General features: G+C 48.0%; 1 protein-coding gene across 1 annotated transcript; it reads left to right on the forward strand.

Moving 5' to 3' along the window:
- The first annotated feature begins 2646 nt into the window (after nucleotides 1-2646).
- On the forward strand, nucleotides 2647-16494 carry LOC131090016 (serine protease inhibitor Kazal-type 5-like). The gene is made up of 11 exons (XM_058035087.1): nucleotides 2647-2670; nucleotides 2790-2917; nucleotides 3430-3496; nucleotides 5066-5193; nucleotides 5280-5331; nucleotides 7638-7768; nucleotides 8361-8433; nucleotides 8906-8967; nucleotides 9772-9853; nucleotides 15658-15710; nucleotides 16084-16494. Exons 1-10 carry the CDS (start codon nucleotides 2647-2649, stop codon nucleotides 15661-15663), a joined length of 753 nt encoding a protein of 250 aa, XP_057891070.1. The 3' UTR covers nucleotides 15664-15710; nucleotides 16084-16494.
- Nucleotides 16495-20406: the final 3912 nt, after the last annotated feature.

Genomic DNA, 20406 nt, shown 5'->3' on the forward strand with positions numbered 1-20406 from the left:
ATAAAAGCAGACTGACTTCCAGAGGTTGGAGTGACCTGGCCTTCCTGTCTCTTCTGCAGCCAAGTTATTAAAATCCTTTCAGCTATTTGGTTGAGATATGAAAGGGTGTTTGTAGTGTGGTGGCTGGACTCCCACTGTCTTATGAACCACCCTGAGGGTGGCAAGAATCCCTCTGGTTGTGTGGGGGATCTGAAGTGATCTATTTATAATTTTCTTACCTTGACAAAATGCAGGGAGTGACTCAAATATGTCCCATCCTTATGGAAATTAATTGTGTTAATGGGATCATTAGAATTTAGAGTAGTGTCAAACTGGTTTTTTCAGCTAATGATGGTTCTTGGGAAGGTTATGTCATAAGGAAGGCGGAGAACCTGGTCACCTATATATACCTGATCAGCCCTGAGCCCTTTCTTTGGGTTTCATTGAGCAATGCTCTAGTAGAGTCAACGTAGGCAAACAGCTGCCAGCACCCTCACCATGAAAATAGGAGGTGCCTCGGTGGTCCTTGCTCTGGCATCTTTCTGCTTCTTCTCAGGTCAGTAACTTGTGATGTTCTCTGTGCTGGAATCTGGGACTGGCAGAGGACGCAGCCTGGGAGTGCCCATAAGGACAGAGAGAGGATTAGAGAGCCCTTGCTTTGTAAAAAGCCTGGTGGTATAGCAGAAGACCACAATTTTCTTTGTTGTTCTACATGTATTAGGTTGATATAACCTGTCTTGTTAACTACTCTTTCTTTTTCATGTAGAAATAGTGAAGTTGTATTGATAGATGAAAGCATCTATTTTTAATGGAATTAAAAATCCAAACCCCCATTTAACTTCCATCCTAAGTGGAAGAATACCAATTTCCAACCAGACTGAATTCTTCTGTAAAAAGCCCAACTTTGAACAAAAATGTAATACAATTTTCTGTAAATTCAGAAAAATGGTAATGTCTTGTCAACACTTGCTAAGGAAGGCATTTTCACATGGCTGCAGTAATTTGGCTACAATAGATAGACTTCAGCAGGAGTTAGGTTTGAAGCAATGGTCTTGCAATTTCCTGCCAGTTTCTATTGAAAAAGTGCTAATGGAAGATTTCTTGACAGTTCCTTGCAATGCCACTGATGATACAAAGGAGGATGAAACATAATATACCAGCTTTAAGTGGCTTAGTAAAAAGAAATGGGTATCAGCTACTCACCTGCTGACTCATTATTAATTCGATAATTTGTGTGAAGTACTGCAGATGGAATGGGCCTTGAAAAGGAATTTGTCATTTTGGACAAACAACAATGGCCTAGTATCTGGTATCCCAGTTTTAAGGAGTGGTGAAGAATGCCAAAAATGTTTATGTGGGTTTGATGCAGCTACCCAGGCAGGGGTATAGAATAATGGATAAACAGTTACTGGGCCATCCTTGGAACTTGGATTTTAAGCCTGAGAAAAGTAACGCAGTAAAGAAGGGCACAAAGACACTCAAAAAAAAAAAAGGATGTGATTTTGCATTTGAATGACAAAAAGTGCAATGTTCCAGAAAGGACTGGGCATTAGAGAATTTCTATCAGTGTGAAATAATGCATTGGATTAGCTTTTATCAAGAGGTATTTGGGTGGATTAGGAAACTGCATCAAGTATTTTAATTAAATGCCTTTTGCTTTAAAATTTCCCTTCAAAGATTTTTGTATGGTTTCATTGTTGGTTTTTCTGTCACAGATGTTGCCAGTCAAGCTTCGATTAAGGCGAGTCCAACCTTTTCTATTCTGCTTCTCCCTTTGTTTTGCCAATTTACACTGCTTTAATGCACGCTTTGAGCAAAGTCCATTTAGATGCACTATACTTAGATATTATAAAGCTTTTTCAGTGGTGGAAAAAGCAGTGAATCTCTCCATATTTAGAGACAACACTTAGGTAATATGGCAATGGCTCCAGCTGACAGTGTGTGTTTGGTGCATGATGATGAGAACATATCCAAACAGCTCTGGGCTGGAAATCTCATGAAATGATGTTAGAAATGGCATGAATTATAGTTTTAATGATATTTTAGAATGTAGCTTCTAATCCAGCAGAAACCCCTGCTTCTGATAATTCCTGACTTTCATAATTAAAAGAATTAAGGCAAGTCCTTTGAGTCTCAGAAAATAATGATTCAATGACGTAGAAGTCAGTTCCATTCATGTTTTAATCAAGCAAGCTTGTCTCCTTGGTAAAGATCCTTTCGGGAAACACAGTAGCCAAAAATAACTAAACGGTTCATTGCTTCTCCCTGGTCTGCATCTCAGTTACCCAGCAGAAGATGCAATGGGCTGCTGCAACATTGCACAATATTACTGCTCTCTTCCTGAGAGGGTTGTGCTTTTCTGTGCTTCTCTTGCATGTGAATCACTCTTCAGTCACGCTGGCCCGTTCATTCCTCTTGCATCCCTCTGGCACTTGCAGGACTGTATTTTCTGCTCTTGGCTAACTTTATAACGTGCAGTCCTATGCTGTAGCGGGCAGCAATTTGCAGCTGTATGTAAATTAAACTTGTTCCTTAAATATATATTCCTTTCCCCGCGATTAATGGTTCTTGCAATGGGTTTTGAACTTTCTCATTGTCTTTTCTGCCTCGGGAGGCGCGAGCAGGGCTCTGGGTGCAGCCTGTGCCACGTGTGGTGTGTGGCCCGGGATGGGCAGGAGGAGCGTGGTTTGTGTGAGCAAACTGGTGCTGCTGAGAGCCTGCAGCACACCCAAAAAAGATTCAGTGTGAACAAACAGTTCTCAGGATCTTGCTGGGAGCCTCCACTGATTGCCCTCCTCTGTGCTTTTCAGAACGAATGCAGGAAAATTTGGTCACTCCTGCGCAGCGGGAAGTATTCCTGTCCCATCACCAGGGAGACCTTCAGCAGCCCAAATAAAAAAGGAGACCTCAACAAGTGCATGATGTGCCAAAGGCTGCTGTGAGTATCAGCTGCCTGCTGGCTCCAGTGGCAGCCCTGCCCACCCACAGCATGTCCTCTCCTCCCGTAGCAGGGAGCCAGCTCTCTAGAGGCCCTGTGCTATAAAGTTGTTGTCCCTGGCCAGCCAGACCAGTTTGTAGCTCTTCAGCAAACCTGTGAACCCAGTAGGTCTCCCCAGCTCATCACGTGGTGGGGACTCACCACAGGGCGTGAGGAACAAATGCAGAGTGAAAACTTGCACAGATTAATCTCTTGTTTCCATAGATGGTGTTTCTTAGGGTGGGGAGAGCTGGATGTTGGGCAGGGAGAAAGGGTGGCACAGTGATCGCAGAGCAGAGATGTGTTCAACATCTGGACTGTGTCAGGGAGATGAGCCCTGCTGCTGGTCTGTGCTGCTGCCTTGTGCAATGGGGAGGTGGGGTTGGCTGGACTGGCCTTTAATCACCCCCTGTTTTGGCTTTGTGTCCAAGCACTGCACGCTGCCCCGTCACTCACTCCTCCTTTTCTTGCAGGGAAAGAGACTCAACTACCCAGGGGAGTGGTGGAGAGCTGGACAGGAATGTGAACTCCTTGGGAAAGGTGAGGTGAAGCATGGCTGCTAAAGCCAGTTTTATTGGCGTTGGCATCTCGTCTGCTGCCTCTGACCTGCTGCCCAGGGCACTTCCTTGTCTGCAGCGTGAGAAAGGGCCCTGCAAAAGGGGAGTAGGGCAAACGTGCCCAGCCTTGGGAAGAGTCTGAGGCTTTGTGTCATCCTCCAGCATAAAAGAAACCAAAATTCCTGGCGGCTCCTCCCAGGCAATCATGGCATGTGCCGTGTGTGCCTGACCCAGAGCCTGGCTGAGGAGCATGCCTGCCTGTTTATAAGGCACCCCTGGAATCTGGCAAATATTTAATAGCAAGGTTGGCACATGTGAGCTCTGACTAGGGCAGGGTGTGGGAATAGGCTAGCTCTAATTGTCCCTTGTTTATCTTGTTGATGCACCTGTGGTTTCTTTTAGCCATAGCTGTTTTTCTAGATAGCAGGTCTTTACGTGGAGGGAGCTGTCCTTTTAGCCTTGGGTTTTTATTCTAGATGGAAGCAAATTGGTTTCCATCAGATAGTGTTGGTTGTGGTGATTGATTTATTTATTTTTTTACATCTGGTTAAGCAGGGTAGCTTTCTAGCTCTTGTGTGTCTGGACAAATTAAAGGCTTTGTAAGGCATAGCTGTCCTAAGGGAGATCTTTTTTTTAGACATCTGACTTGCCAAAGTGTGGTCCTGAAGGCATCAGGACAGTTTTACAGTGTCAGGAACAGACCTACACTGAATTTCTTTGTTAAGCCATAGATTTTCTGTCTGGCTTTTGGCAAGTAATTTTCTAGGCTTGACTTCCCCATCTGCAGAACTGGGATAAGCTATCAAACTATCTCCTCTACATGGTGTGAGAGGAAAAATGTATTACAGATCACATAACAGATAAGGTTGTAAGTGCTGCATAAATGAACCTGAAGACCTCACATGTTCCATGTGTTTCTTATGCTCCAAACTTGCCCTGAAACTTATAGGAAAGCTGTTCAGAGAAAAGTAAAGGCTGGGCTGAAATGCTTAAGCAGGCTTTGCTACAAAAGCCTTTTGTGAAATAGAGTGCTTTGGTTCAATTAACACATACCATCATGTTAAGTGGAAGGTAAAAACACCCACCTCTTGCTCTCATATATCTGGCAATAGGAGGTGTTCAAGGATTATATTTTCTTATGCCTGCAGCTTCTTTTTTTTTTACTGTGCATGGGTTTTAAATTTCTTTAATTTTAGTAGCGAGTTCTCTCACGAGAGATGGGAAAACTGACTTTCTCATTTAAAATTCACTGAAGTTGTGGATTTTATACTTAGAGCAGATCTTAGGTCCTTCGGGCAGGCTCTTGCATGTGTTATCTGTTAGAAATAGCAACAAGGCTACCCTGGATGCGAAAGACAGATCTGCTGATCTAAACATACGGATTTATTTGTTTTATGCTGCATGTTATGGTTTTCCACCGAGTTACGCCTCAAGGAAGCAAAACAACATTTGAAATGTAATTCATTGGTTGGATTATCCTTTGTGGATTTGTGGGAGATGTGCCTCTCTGTCAGCATATCTGTGTCAACTCATGCTTTTGGTGTTTGCACAGGACGAGTGTCGGGAGTTTCGGGATCTGTTCAAGAGAGGGAAACTCACCTGCACCAGGGAGAACGACCCTGTCCGGGATGCCTCTGGGAAGCAGCACAGCAATAAGTGCATCATGTGTGCAGAGAAGTTGTGAGTAAAGGAGAGGAGCGTGGGAAACCTCTCCTCCCTCCCTGGAGCACCCTGGTATTCACTTTCTCATCTCTCTTCTCTTCCAGCAAAAGGGAGAATGAGCAGAAGTTATCTAAAAACAGACAAGGAAAAGATAAGGTGAGATTAAAGTATTAGGCAGGTCAATATGGAACTTTATTGGATTTTCACCCAAGACAGAGGAAAGGGAATGTTATTCTACTCCGTTGCTCTTTCTCCTCTGAGTTAATTTTGAGATCCACTTTCTTTACATTCTTTATTTCTTATTCATGCTCTTGAATCCCTCAAGTGAACAACTTGTGCCTGAATATTATGGTCTGTTCCAGTGACCCGTGGATCTAGGCACAGGCAAATCCTGACAGATCAGGAAGCCAGGTGTGCTGTGCTGTCCCAAATTTCAGCTCTCAGGTGGAGAGGTCAGTTCTGCTGAGGCTGCTAATTAGCTGGAAAAGGAAAATGTGTGAAAAGCCCTAAATCTGAACTCTGCACAGTTTAAGAGATCATTGTGTTCTGGGAGATGTCAGCCCTGCACTATCTCCAGGCCTGTGGCTCAATTTTAGCTTTTTTTTGTTGGAAACTTTGCGCTTGTGGAGTTGTGATTTGCCACCTTCTCCCTGGCATGCTGCAGCCTCCATGTTGCTGTGCACTGATGCTTTGCTGGCAAAAGCAGCCCAGTAAAGGGAAAACAGTTGCTTTCCACCACTTTCCTCTTGATTCCTGCTATGGTAGGGACTGGTGCGGCCCCCTTAAGCTTCAGTCTTGGGGATAATCCTGTTTTAGTGCTTTTTCTAATGACTTTGGCACCAAAAAATAGAAGGGTAAGTGAAATTTGCTGATGGCAAAGCTGGGAGGCAGTATCAGCAGAGAAGGATCAGCAGATCACTCAAGACTAATTGGATAGTGCTGAGGCCTGGAGTAATAGAAACAAGATAAAATGTAATGGCAGTGCAAGATCACACAGTCAGTGCTTAACAAGAATTCGTACTCATTGGCTAGAAGTGACAAAGGATAAGAAAGCCCTGCATTTATTAGTGGGTCAGAGATGTTACAGGCCATGAAAAAGGCAAATGCACGACTCAGATGTACTCGGTGAGATTTTTGCAGCTGAGGTCAGGCCTGAACAGGGCTTCAGAAATGCTGGCTCAAAGAGAAAATGTTTGAGAGGCTCTTAGGGAAAGGTAGATCTGTCGGCAGAGGATTGGGCTGCTGAGCTGGGCTGGTCCCAGGGAACAAGGAGAGCTTCCCTGGGCTTGTTGGGAAGGGGAGGCATTACCTGAACTGTGCAGGGGTGTGAGCTGGTGGTGGGGAGATGCAGTGAGGCTCGTGGGGAGCCCCTCTGGAGTGCGTGCAACACTGACTTCTGATGGAACAATGCTTTATGGGTGTTGGCACAGCAGGAGAGGCTCATCCAGGGCCAGATCATCTCTGCTACCTGTGGCTCGGCTGGCTCTAGGGAAATGTGGGGCTTTGTACTCAGAGTGGTTTTCCAGCATATTACCCTCATGGGAAAGCTGAGGAACTGGAGGCTGGAGTGCCCTGGATGGGATGCAGAACAACACTGGGGGAACCTTCCCCTGGTAGAGAGGATGAGGTGTTGTAAACTTCTGAGCAAAGCAAAGGGTGAGTCCAGTGACCTGCCAAGGACCTTCATTTGAGCCAGCAAAACTGTGCACAATATGGGCAGAACATTGCGAGTGTTAAAAGCTGTTTTTAAAAAAAGAAAAGGGTGAGCGGAAGTCACTTCCTTACCTTTGTACTTGCTGTTTGGAACTGCCTATTGCAGTATGTGAAATAGTTGAAATTAGGGGGACTGAATGTTTCCATCCGTGTTACATAACAGGGGCAGGTTAACACAGTTTCTGTACAGCAGTTTTGAACAAGGAACAAATTAATCATCCACTCTCCAAACAACCTTCCTGTGCTCGTGGGCTATTAAGTGTGTTTGCACTGTGCTTTTATGTTTTAACTGCTGCCTCTTGATTGACACGTCCCAAAGTGTGGCTGGTTTTGAGGATCCTACGCGCTTTGTAAAGAAAATTATCTTGAGCTACAATCTGGGAAAAGGCTGTAGCTGTGTATTAAGGATGTTGGGAGAAAAGGGAGTGACTTCATTGCTGTATCGGTCACATCACTGGCATGCTTTGGATAACCCAGCCAGGAGAATAATAATTAGTGGGACCATAGCATAGAAAACTCCCAACACGTGCTGTGCAGGCAGAAGGACCCGGAATTTTTCTGACTCACCCCTCTGTTTATATGCTAAGTGGCTGGTACTGCACACCCTCTTCTCTCACCCCCACCCAGACTCTCCTGTGATGCATTTGTGATGGTTCCATGCTTTCCTGGCAGGAAAACCCCAGGTTTCTAAGGATCTGATCAATAAGGCAAGGAGGACAGAGTGCCCTAACCCTGCCCTCCTTCCGCAGGATGACTGCAGCGAGTTCCGCTCCCAGTTTGAAGCCGGCGGCCGCCTGTCCTGCACCAGGGAGAATGCCCCTGTCCGGGATGCCTCTGGCAGGCAGCACACCAACAAATGCCTCATGTGTGCTGAGAGGTTGTAAGTACCCCTTCCCCTGAGCAGCAGCAGCAAAGAGGGAAATCTCTGGCTGCAGAAGTGCAGCTTCTGCCTGTGGAGCTGCCTCTGGGCAATGCCTGGGGGAGTCCTGACTCTCTGGCCCTCTGAGAGATGCTCTGGCATTAGGGCTCCTCTTCCCCATTCCCTTTCAGCACTAAGGGCAGGTGAAAAGCAGTGTGGAGTAGAGGAGAAGCAAGAATGACAGAGAGCAGCCCCTTTCCCAGGGGACTGTCCTGAGGAGTTTCTCGTGTGTACTCTGACTTCCAGATTCTCTCTCTCTCTCTCTCTCTCTCTCTCTCTAGTCCCATAGAGTGTATGCAGAAGCAGACCTGATATGAAAGCAGCCATTAGGAACCTGGATGTAGCATACAGTGGGAATTTGGAGGAGAAAGGGAGAAGCTTTAGGGGTGGGAATTAGGAACAGAACCACCAGGAACAGGGACTGTGGATGGGGAGGTGGGACCTAGTGCCATGATAATGCCTTACACTGTCTTACACTGACACTGCCCCTGGGTGCTGGTGGCACTCATGCTACCATAGCACTCCATTTTTTTCTCCTCTTCCCTTCTTCCAGCAAAAAGGAAGCTCAAAGAGGGGGTGGAACTCTCCAGCGCAACAAACTGCCTGCTTCAGAGAGGACAAAGCAGGTGAGATGGAGCTCAGAGGCCTCTGCAGAACTCAGAAAGGGCCTGGTGAGAGTCTGTGGGATCAGGACAGCCAGGGAACTGCCTGTGGTCAGCCTGGGGTGATCAAGGTGTTTAGGATTCTGTAGCCAGCTAATCAGGGGGGAGAGGCTTTTGTATTGCAAAGCCTTCCTCATTTGTGGAATGAGCATACAAACTGGACATGTTTGCAGCTGACAGAACTGCCCCTCTCACTTTCCCAGTGATGTCATGCTATATGAAAGATAAAGAGCAGGTTCAGACTTCCTACAATCCTATAAACCCTTGGATGATAACATTTGGTGGATATGGAGTGCATCAAACTTGCTACTTTAAGAACAGAATTCTTTGGGTCTGGGGGGATGAGGGGGCAGGGCAGGAGTTGCTTTAGCTTCTTTTCCCTAGTTGCGTAGAAGTTGTTTCTGTGGTTGTTGAGTGTGTTCTGCCCCTTTTGCAGAAGAACTGTGGTGGCTCAAGGCAGGGTGTAAACGAGAGGCGTCCCTTCTCCTCGGGCAGAGGGTGAGTTCAGCAGCACCTGGGCTGGCAGCCTGTCCCCACACACACCACCAGGCCTGGCACTGGTTTCTGCCCCCTTCCATATACCTGTATTTTTAGGGGTGGTTAGGAGATTAATTGGAGTAAGAATAGTTGGACAGCACAAGAGCAGCACAGCCTGGGATGGAGCAGTGCACATTGTGCTGTTTGGTGCTCACTACAGCATTTCCCATGGGCTGAGCTGGTGCTGAGGAAGAGGCACACACTGGGGGCATGTCTTTCGTGTAACCGTTTTGGCCTTGATGTTCTGTGTATGAAGCACCAGTGATTGCTGTGCTCAGAATCACTCTCAGGACGCTCTGTTCACTAAAACCTGTCTCCTGGCAGTGCACACGTGTGTGCCTGGCCCTGCCTCAAAGGCCCCACGTGCTTTCTGGGCAGGAGCTGTTTGTTTTGTTGCTGTTGGCCCTGAGCAGGACTCAGCTGCTGCTTTTTCTGGGGCACACTGAGATTTTTTGCTTTTGCCTGGTGCAATTCCTTCATGTCCCCCTTGCACCAAGTGCTGGCAGCAGGCACAGGCCTGCAGAGCCCCGGGGTGGTGGTGGTGGTGCTCTCAGGCTGAGCACAGGGCAAGGCCATGTCCTGCTCTTGCCTTCCTCACTTTCAGCATGTGCCTGAGGGGCTTCTCTCCCTCTCCTCTCCTGTGGGTGGATGGATGCCATGGTGCAAACAGCCCTCGAGGGGGTCTGCAGGGAGGGTGGGTTTGCACTCTGCTCCTCATGTTTGGAAGGAGGTGGTGCTGATTTGTATCTCTGCTCTCTCTGCCAGCCCTCAAGTGCAGCGTGGCAGGAACTGCAACCGGCCACCAGGCCGTAAGTCCCAGAGCAGAGACAGCCACGAGGACCCCACGGTAAATCCCCCTCCTGTCCCTCGAGGGCAGCTGTGTGGGCACAAATGGGGCTCCTGCCCCTCGGGGGGCAGCTGTGTGGGCACAAATCCCTCTCCTGCCCCTCGGGGGGCAGCTGTGTGGGTACAAATCCCTCTCCTGCCCCTCGGGTGGCAGCTGTGTGGGCACAAATGGGGACCTCTCCCATGGGGTGCTCCTCTGTTGGTGCTGAGCCTCCTTTCCCAGCAGCTTTTCCTGTTTTTGCTTAAACCCTGAAGCTTTTCACTTGGCTCCATGTCCTTGGAAGAGTTTGAATGAGTGAAGGTATCTGTAGCCTGCTGAAAGCCCCTGTATCACCTGGCACAGAAACAGAGGGAAGGGTTTGGCTCCTTGTGGAAGCCCCCCAGCTCTGGGGATGTGGGTCTTGAGCTCAGGTTGGAATCCTGCCCCACATGTAGCCAAAATAAGGTAAAGAGTGCTACCTCTCCATGCTGAGAAGGTGTGAGATAAAGGCCATGGTCAGAGCAGGGTGGTGAGGGTGACCAGGGGATGAGGACAAGTTTGGCAGAAGGAAGGAGTGCTAAAGGGGGAAACACTGAGTGGTAGATGACAACTGTGTATGGAATACTGTAGGAGGAAGGTGGGGGTGTCTGCTCTCCCTTCTCATGAGAAGAAAATGGAATAGTTCCAACAAAGCTAAAAGTGAAAAATGTGAACTAATAAGAGAAAATAAGTTACTATAAAAAGGGTGACTAAACTGTGGATCTCGCTATCACAGGGTGCTGTCTAGAGGTAGGATGGTTAAAAAAATACCTGATGTTTTAATCCCTTCAGACTTTTCATACAGTAATTTAAATAGCATGCTGGAAGAGATGGGAAATGTTTCTATGGATTTGGAGGCATCTTACTACCAACTGCCGTAACTCTCTCTGAAGCCTTTGCCACTAACCACTCTGAGAAAATTTGAGTTAAAAACCCAAAAGGTAGTTCAGGTACTGCAATTTTGATGCATTCCAGAGGAAGCATTAGGTGTAATAAGGCCGGTCTGCTTCAGGGCTTAGTGGTATTTCCTGGTAGCACCGGAGGGGGAGTGGATGCCAATGAGCCTGACAGACCAGAGGTGATTCAGGGAGCAGATCTGCTCCTCTCCTCTTTGCAGGGCCACTTGTGGGTTTTGTCACAGACAATTCCCAGAGCCAAAGGAGTGGTGGCACTAGCTGCTGGCACCTGTGATGTGTGGGGCTGCTGGAGGGGCGGCCTCCTGCCCTGGGCTGTGGTGCAGGTCTGGTGCGTAGGAAGGCATCCAGCAGAGGATTGCAAAGGTCAGCACTGTCTGCTCTCACGTCACTGATAATTACCCAGATGAGGGAGGAAGCAGCACATTATGGAAATTAGCAAGTGACGTTTAACCAGCAGGTGCTATCACAGCACCCCAACATCACCAAAACCTCCCCTGTGCTGCCTGGCCTGAAATCCTCCTTCCCTGGGGTGCTTCCTGCTGCTGATAAACCATCATTTTTGTGCTGAATGCTGCATCTCCAGGTGGAGGGGGAACTGGAATGTTCTCTCAAACCCATCACACGATTTTCAGCTGTTGCACCACATTTTATAGCACTGGAAAAAGGGCTTGGGAGCCCATTAGTCGCTTCTTCGTCTCGTTTTTTTTTTCTGTTCCTGAGGCTGAGGAAGGGGCTGTGCGTGCCGGGGGCCATGCTGTGCTATCCCTGACCTCTGCTGTCGGAAATCTGCTATGACTGTACAAACACCCTCTCCTCTCCGAGGGTGCCAGAGGCTTTTTGGGGGATCCCTACAGGCCACTCCTTGTCCTGTCGCTGCGTGCTGGCTGTGCCACGTGTGGTTCATAGGGAAAGCAGCGTCGGAGCGTTCCCGTTGCCGTGCTGGGAGGCACAGCAGGGCAGCCCCGTTAGTCAGAGCCGCCGGTGTCCCCGGCGCGGTGGGCGGCGGCAGCGCTGCGTGCCGCACCGCCCGCGGGCAGCCCCGGCCGATGGCTGCGGCTCAATCCCTGCAGATAAACGGTGTCAGCATACCCATAAGGAAGGCTAGTGCAGGTAGGAGATGGATGCACTTTGAGAAAAATAAGTCTTGTCTCAGACTGTGGTGTTGGAGTGGGTTGGTGAGCAGGGAGTGAGGGCTCTGTCCTCCAAGCTTGGCTGGCTGGTCCAACAAGAGACGTGATGTCTTTCCAAGTGTGGCCTGGCAAGGCGTGGTTTGTGAGCACCTTCAGGCCATGTAAAGGAGGGTCTTGCAAGTGAACTGTCACCAAATGTGATTTCTTTCTCTCTTCAGCTGGACTGTGAGCGAATTCTGCATGGGGTAAAGGGTGGAAGGATTTTCTGCAGCGAATCCTCACAACCACTCTGTGGCACTGATGGGAAAACATACAAAAATGAATGTGACTTGTGTTCAGCTGCCATGTGAGTAGGCGGAGAGATTTCAGTAATACAGGGCCATCCACCATTCCCGAGTGTCTTTTGCAGAACAGTGTTTGTTTTGATACATCATGACTCACTATCAAGTGTGTCCTTGGTGCTTTGCTGTTAAGCAAACATAGATCAAAATGCCTGAGATTAATCTGATGACAGCTAATTAAGATACACAAGTTGCCAGGGTCCCCTATTCCCTCTCTGGCCAATCATGAAATTGTTTGGGGAGTAATAAATGCCATCACATTGGAAGTAGCATCAAAGCGTTAAGGAGCCCACAGAGGACTGTCATGCCAGCAGCTGAGAGCTGTGGCATTGCAAGTGAATAATAAGCAATGTCTTGTCCTCCCTTTGCAGGAGAGCTTCAAACTTCATCACGGTAAACTATCGAGGCGAGTGCCGAGAGCCTGGCCCTGCAGTGGTAAGCAGCAAACCACAGCTGGGCTGCCAAACATCAATCTCTGCCTTTCCCCCGGTGGAAATTCCCCATTGGCACCATGTCAGCCTGTGGTGGCCTGATCCAGGCAGCCACAATAGGCAGTGAGGAATGAGGAGTGGCTGGCACTCGCCAGCTGCCCACTGTGCCCTTCAGCAGGAGCTGGGTGTCCACACTGGGACCTCGCTGGCAGGTTAACAGAGTTAGCCTGTTCTCTCAGGTCACAGTGGGATAATTAAAGGCATGCTCTCCAGCTGCTCTTCAGCCATTTTGGCTGGGAGGAAGAGAGGTATTGAGGCTCCTATTTCTATTTTATTTTGTTCCTGGAGTGGAATGATGTCAAGAGGTGAAGAAAAGAAAGTGCCTCTTGGCTGTGTGTAGCATCCCACTTTACTCTAAGTGCCTCCCGGGGAGCCAGCCTGGCTTCTGCACCTGTGACAGGACCATAAGAGCCCTAGGAATGGATTCTCATGGTCCAGATGTTTAAATACAGGTTGAGGCTTGGATTTAATGCATAACCTGGGCATAGTCTCCATGTTTTGCTGAGGCTGCACGGTAGGAGTGTGATGTGTCTGGGAAAACACCTGACTTTCTTCTTGGCACTTTGATGGAGCTAGGAAGATCAGAATGGTATAAACCATAAAGGGCTTGTTCCCCAGATAATATCCAGGGAGATGGTTGGGAAATTAAGATTATTCACTAGGTGGCACACTTTCCGGAAAGGTCTTGAGCCTTGACATCTTGTGCAATCCCACAGGGCAGATGAGTTAAACATTTCTTAGCTGTGCTTTGTCTTTCTACCAGTGGAAGCTGGACAGCCTCCAGCTCTGGGATGTGCAGCCAGTGTCTCTCAGTTTGTGACTCCGTGCATGGGATGTGCTGTAGCACCTGGGGAGGACTGTCCTCATTGGCATGAACTCTTGAGAAACTCAATCCTTATCCCCAGGGAAATAGATCGATTCCCACTCTAAAACTGTAGAGAATCCAAATATTGAACGTACCAAAGAGATTTCTGGGAAGTTTTGGGTGGGAGCATTGGTTTCTGAGTATGGATGTGGTGTCCATGTGGATGTGTGTTTTCAGGTGCAGTGGGATGTGGGCTATGAGAGAGCCATCCTGCCATAGTGTCATTCCATGCCTTCCTCTGCTCAGTGCCAGGACACCAGCAGATCCCCCAAACACAGCAAACCTGGCTTCTTTCCCCCTCTTCTCTAAAGCAGCAGTGTGTTCTAAACTTTGCTTAAAGTCAAAGAAATTGCAGTGCAGAGAGAAATAATTTTGCCTGTGACAGTCTTGGAAGCCTCTGTGTCTCAGTCCTTAGGGAGATGGAGCTGCTGCTGGCCTGTGGGTATAGGGAGATGAGGCACTACAAGAATCTATTAGTGACTGTGTCCAAGTCAGAATGGGACTGGATACACCATGGCAACTGAAAAATAGACAGGATTCCCAAAAAACTGTGCTGGGTCTGGAATTCCTTACTGTCTCACTGAGCTGTTACATCTCTCAAGCCCTTGCAATAAGAGGGAGATGCCATTTACTGGAAGTCAGAGAGCTTGCAGCTGTGTTAAGTATTCCAAGGAGAGATGGATGCAATTAGAAGTCAAAGTGCTAAGCTTTTTTCTTGAGGCAAGAAAAGCTAAAGCCCCCCCTGCACAATGATTTATTCTTTATGTTTATTAAAGTCACCTGAAGAATCAGGCTGGAAATTTATGGGAGCTTATAAACAATGTACAGAGCAATGTTATTTTCAGCACTAAAATTCATGCTCACTTGCAGTATAATGAATTTTTCTTTCTGCTGGAGATTCAGGCACTCAATATATGCTACTAAAACCTGGAGGAAAGCAGCTCCAGCAGTGCTTTTGGCATCAGAAATGGGTTTAGAGAGTTGCAATGTGCAGAATGTGAAATCCTTTGGAAGAAGATAAGAAATTGTTACCCAAAAATTGTAGTATTTCCTTGAGTTGTATTTTTAAATTACCCATGGAGAGTGCTGGGTTGCCTGAGAAAATGTGTGTTACAGCTGCCTCATCCCTTTGCAGCCCAGGGCCTGCAGCCACCCCTGCCTTCAAAGCTCCAGCTGGATTTTCCAGGTGTTTCTGGTGGCTCTGGTGACCTGATGGCCATCAGGGAAGGATGCTTGTGGGAAGGGTTGGGAGCAGTGTGGTTTGAGAGAGATCTGACACTAAATGGTGTATGTGGGCATGGCTGGGGTAGAAAACCTTGCTGCAGAGAGAGCCTGTCCTCACTGGCCAGCACTGGGTCTGGCCACCTTCCCTGGGAGGTCTCTGCCATAACTGAATTCCTTTGATCCTGTTCTGCTTTACTGATGACAAATATAGGTCGGCATCGTGGGATAAGATATCTTTTTTGATAAGTTAACTGCCTGGTAGGTCCTGCAGGGCTGTGTCACGTGGATCAATTGATTGTGGGTCTTTCCTGCACATTTGAATTTTAATCCTGCGTATCTTGCAGTTCCTTTACTTGTTCAAAGGTTTTTCACACTAATCACCTGGGCAGTAGTCACCAGCCTGCCCACGCTGCTCAATAGATCAGGGGAAAAAAGGGGTTATCCAGGGTTTCTCCTTTTCTTTTTTATACCTGTTTCTCAACAGATAACTCCCACGTTTGCAATGGGCAAGTCCCAGTTTCCTTACAATGCTCTGTTTTGCCACACTACTTTTAAAGGTAGTGAAAGGAGGGAAAGAAAAAAAGCAGGACCTTTCCCAGATTAGAAAATAGGTGTGGAAAGCACCTAGCTTGAGGCTGAAATCAGTCTTGTTTTCCTCAGCTGGCAGTGGCCCAACCTGTCTGTCCTTGTGCCAGGCTCTGCTGCAGTTGTCTTGTGTGGCACTGAGCTGGCCTGAGGGGCTGTCACACTGATACCAGTGTCCCACAGATGTGGTCAAGCTTGGGGATGGGCTCATTTTTTCTGCTCTTCCTTTCCAGGAGTAATGGAGTTCAGACTGCCAGCAAACACCAGGGATCAGCTGTGACCAAAGGTATGCACAGAGAAGGGCAGTGACTTGGCCCTGCTTGGCCAGCCTGTCCTTTGGAGGTTGTGTCCCACCTTGTCCACACAAGCTGCAGGGCCAGGACAGAGGGTTCTGCAGATTTTTTTCTCTCACTGCAGCCTTGTGATGGTGGGGTTGATCCTGTGGGGACTTGGGCTCTGCCCACTCCTTTCCCCTGGCTGTCTTTTCAGCCAAGCTGTTCCTGCAGAGCAGGGAGGATGCTGGCAGAGTGGTCCCCCATCACAGAGAGGCAGGAATGGCCCAGAGCCCCTGCAGGGCATGAGAACATCACAGCTTTAAGGTTTCCTCATTGTCCTTTCTGGGATTACAGCAATAAACTGTTTGCCCTCTGTCTCTGCAGAGCAAGTAAAGGAAGCGTCGATGTCGAGCATCAGGGGAGCTGCTGAGCCCCCAGGACTGCCAGAGCTGCCTCCATCCCCTTCTGCAGCACAGGGGGCCTGAGCTGCCTCCATCCCCTTCTGCAGCACACGGGGCCTGTCCTTGCTCAGGTGGAGGGCAGGAGGCTGCGGGGACTCAGTGGTGCCTCCCAGGTGTGCCCCGTGCGTGTGCTGCCGTCCCTGCCGCCTCGCTGTGTCTAAACGTGCTTCTCCAATAAACATAACTCCTCAGCTTCATGTCACTGTTCTTCACTCAGCCTGGGGGGGGACACACCAGTCCCTGCTCTGGCTTTGCACCGTGTTCTCCTTAGGCAATGAGCACCCTGAGGTGCAGCAGCTGCTGTAAATATCTGGCGAGGATGTTGGACCCAAGGAGGAAGAGTGTGGTCTGGGGTTCTGTGAGGAGGGATCAGGGTCTCTCCGGCTCTTTATGGGGACTTGGGTCAATCGCTTCACTGCCCTATCAGCCCTTTTCTCCTGCCTGTAAAACGAACATTAAACAATACTTACCTACCTCAGAGGGTTGTTTGAGATTGTTTGGTTTACATTTGGAAGCCTACAGAGGAAAATTGGTTTTAAAGCTCCCCCCTGTCTTGGGCTGGCAGTTTAGATGATGCACTAAGTGTCCTCTTCCAGGCTTTTCATGTGAGGTGCTGGGAAATCCAGACCTCAGAAGATACATGTTGAGTGGGCATGTTAAGAGATGTGCTGAGCCCAGAAAGGTGTCTGGGATCTGGAGGTGTGAATTTGGCCAGTATTTCTTGCTGTGAGAGAGCAGAAGCACTGATGGCACCCTCAAGGCAGTGCAGGAAGCTCAGCAGTTGTGGTGGCGCATGGACCATCTGCTGCTGGGCCACCCTCTGCCTTGGCCTGAAGTTCTCTGTAGGCTCAAGTCAGTGCCTGTCTCAGGAACCATCTCCTGCAAGGTGAGGAGGATCCTTCCTTTGGGGCTGTGGTGCTGGGGCACATGGAGAAGTGAGAAATTCCATGGTATGGAATGGCTTAAGCATTTAAGGAGAAGTGGTGTTGTTCTGAGATGTAACTGATTATCCTAATTAATTTATATTCTGAAACTGTGTTCAGATGAAGCCAGGCCTCTGAGCCAAGGGTTTCCCTGGGTATTTTTTTTTTTGGAGTCAGTTGATCTGGGGTGGAGTTTGCCAAACAGGAGACACTGATGGTGAGTTAATAGAAATCTGCTGGTGGTTTGCACGTACTTTCTGTACTCTCTTCTATAGCTGTTTCTTAAAGCAAATAGGTTCTTTATTTGTATAAACTTTATTGCAGGACATTTCCAGAAGACCTTGAATGAACATTTGCAGTGTTTGAGTCCACTTTAGCTGTGACCTGATCTGTAAACACTTTTCTCTTGCAGATAAGGTTGAAGTGACTTTCAGATTCTGACAGGATTTTACCTAATATCAATTAATTTCACTCCCATCAGAGACGTAGAATTCTTCCAATTAAGTTATCACATCCTCTGTTTCTACTGCCGTTAATGAAAATTGATTATAAACTCTCAAAATGCTTACGCATGCATCATGTTTTATTGCAGCTGATAATAATAAAAATTGATTTAATTATCAGCAGCCTTTGCCATGAGTGGTTGTTAATAGGTTATATGCTTATTTTAATGTGAGCAAACACTATGATTTAGAAACAAATTATGATTGCCTCTTTGTACATGGAAAATCCCTATACCAAGTAGAGTCATGTAGGGTGAGAGTCACCACTTTGGGGCTGGTTAGTTGTTTTGGGAGATGCAGATTTTGTCTTTGAGCAGAGATGAAACAAGTACATTCTTGAATGTTATTTATGCAGCCTGAGAGTGATGAATATCAGACGGTAAAAGTGTTCTCTGATGATGTCTGCTCACTGATTCCAGCTAACACCATGTGCAGGGACATCTACATGATTTCATAAAAGCAGTGCACAATTTGTGGCTTAAAATAAATTCTTGCAAATGAAAATCAGTGCACTTGAAAGCTACTATGATTTGTAGTGATTTCAGGTATTTAAGTTTTCAAATAATGACCCCTAAAACCTTCATTAACTCTGCTTGAAAAGCAATAAGCTGATGAAGACTGCCCCAATAGCCTCTTCTGTCAGTATTTGAGCACCACCTAAATTTCTCCTGCTGCCAGCAGAAATTACCATCCACAAAAATCACAGCTGGTGATAAGGGATCGTTAATCAGATTCTGAGCCCATCTGCTGAGGAGGCACAGGACAGGGACTTGCTCAAGCTGCCTGGGCTGCTGTGAGCAGCAGGGCTGGCTCTGTCCTGCTCCCAGCAGCCTGCCTGCTCGCTCTGCTCTTGCTTTCAACCCCCTTCTGCAGGTTGTTCCAAGGGCTGCCTGGTGAGGAGTGTCCCTGGTGGCACAGCAGAGCTCCAGAAGGATGCCACACGTCGCTACTCCTGGGCAGGAGGAGGTGAAGGCTCATGAGGTGCTGGAGATTTACCACTTTTTCTTTTCTGTTTGCTCCTGGTTGCCCTTTGTGTTCCCCTTTAAAATGGTAACGAGGCCAAGCCAGTCCTCTATGAAACTGGAAAGGTACCAGAGCTCTGGGGACTCTTGGGTTTGCTGTAAATTACACTTTATTAAGGGTGTTGCTTGCCAATAACCACAGACCCCATGTGGTTCACAGCAGTTCCTGAGGTTTTGCAGAACTGGCATTATGAACTGACTTTGGTCTCCAGCCTCTCAATGCCATTGGATTTTGAGCTAAAATGCCCTCTGCAGGAACCTTAAGTGCCTTAGTATTTTTTCCTTCTTTTTTCATAGAAGGTGTCAGGAGCTTATGCAACTTTTCAGGGCACACAAGTGCTGCTCTTGGTAGAGAGTGAGGACTGTTGACTCTGGCAGATGCCTCAGTAGACCTTGAACTCCCTGTGGTATTTTTCAGTCCTCTGTCCATTTGGAGCCTGGGAGCTCTGCCCAGCAGCTCCCCAGCCACACTGAGGGAGAGCCCTGGCATGGCTCCATGGTGTGCTCTGCCCAGGGCATCTTTTTCAGGCTGCCACAGCAGACAGTACTGGAAATCCTGCAGTTTAGGGGCATTTTCTCCTTTAAGAACTCGGTGAATTGTGACATGGGGAACTTGATGCTGTTTGTGCAGGGAAGCTCCTCTGGCTCTGCTGCAGAGCTCTCTTTTCTGGCTCTCCCTACATCCCTGTGATGCTCAATCCCACCACACAACTTCTGCTATGGGTACCTGGGGATTTCAATGTTATTTGTCCTGATTATCATAATTTCTGCTCCATGGCCCATCTGCTTTCACCTTGGGGACTCATGAATGGGCCTCTCTCTTTTCTCTCTCCAGGGCTTCTGTTTGGCAGCTGTTAGAACATCTGTCTTTCCCTGCAAGGCTCTCCCTACTACAGGGAGCTCTTCAGGCAATTTCCTTGGGATCTCCCTGCTCTATTCTGCTGCAAGATCTCTCATTCTGCCCGCTGCAGCACAAAAACTTCCAGTGCTTTCCTTTGCATGAAGGGTGAGTAACTCCATGTAAGTTGTTCACTAAAAACAAGATGCAACTGTTTGAAAATTAAGAATACAGACCCTTGATGTAGAAGGTCTCAAAAGAAACACTTAGTGCTGGGTGTAGTAACAACCACCCCCGTGGTTTGAGGGTGGGAAGCACGAACAATTTCTGCACATATTTCTGAAGAAAAGATGAGTTGGCTTTGTTGCCTTCTTGCCTCAAAGGGGTTGCTTCCTTTCTTAGCCTGTGTCAGTGAGATTCTGCAGAGATGGAAACAGATGAGTCACAGCTGGGACCAGAGGTAACCTGGAGAGGCAGCAGAAGAAAGGGGTGGAGTACTCCTGTCCTGGGCTGCTCAGCCAGGTGGGATTTGCAGCAAAGGAGAATAAACAGGTAGATGTCAACACAGCATCGCTGCAAGTAGGAGTTGCACAAGCAGAAGGGTGTAAATGCAACCAAAGGTCTCCCTGTCCAGCGTGGGTGGAATGTTCTGCACCTGCCTCTCTGCTCCTGAAAGGCTCTGTCCTAAGGGAAAAGTTCCTAATTCCTGGTGGAAAAAGCTTTGCTGGATCACTCTCTGTGAAGCTGGCAGCTCACTGGTAGGGTCACAGCGTGGATCTTCCTTGTGCACAAGGCAGGAGCCCAGAGCTGAGCTCTGTGTGCCTCAGCCGACGCAGGGGACAGCAGGCACGTGCTGTAGCTGCAGTGTTTTCTAAATCCAAATCCCTTCTCTAGATCCTCGACAGGTGTTTGCTCTTCTGTCCCTTTACTCTGTCTCCTATTGCAAACTACTTCCCAAAT

Source organism: Melospiza georgiana, chromosome 15 (genome assembly GCF_028018845.1).
Source record: "Melospiza georgiana isolate bMelGeo1 chromosome 15, bMelGeo1.pri, whole genome shotgun sequence".
NCBI classification, from domain to species: Eukaryota; Metazoa; Chordata; class Aves; order Passeriformes; family Passerellidae; genus Melospiza; species Melospiza georgiana.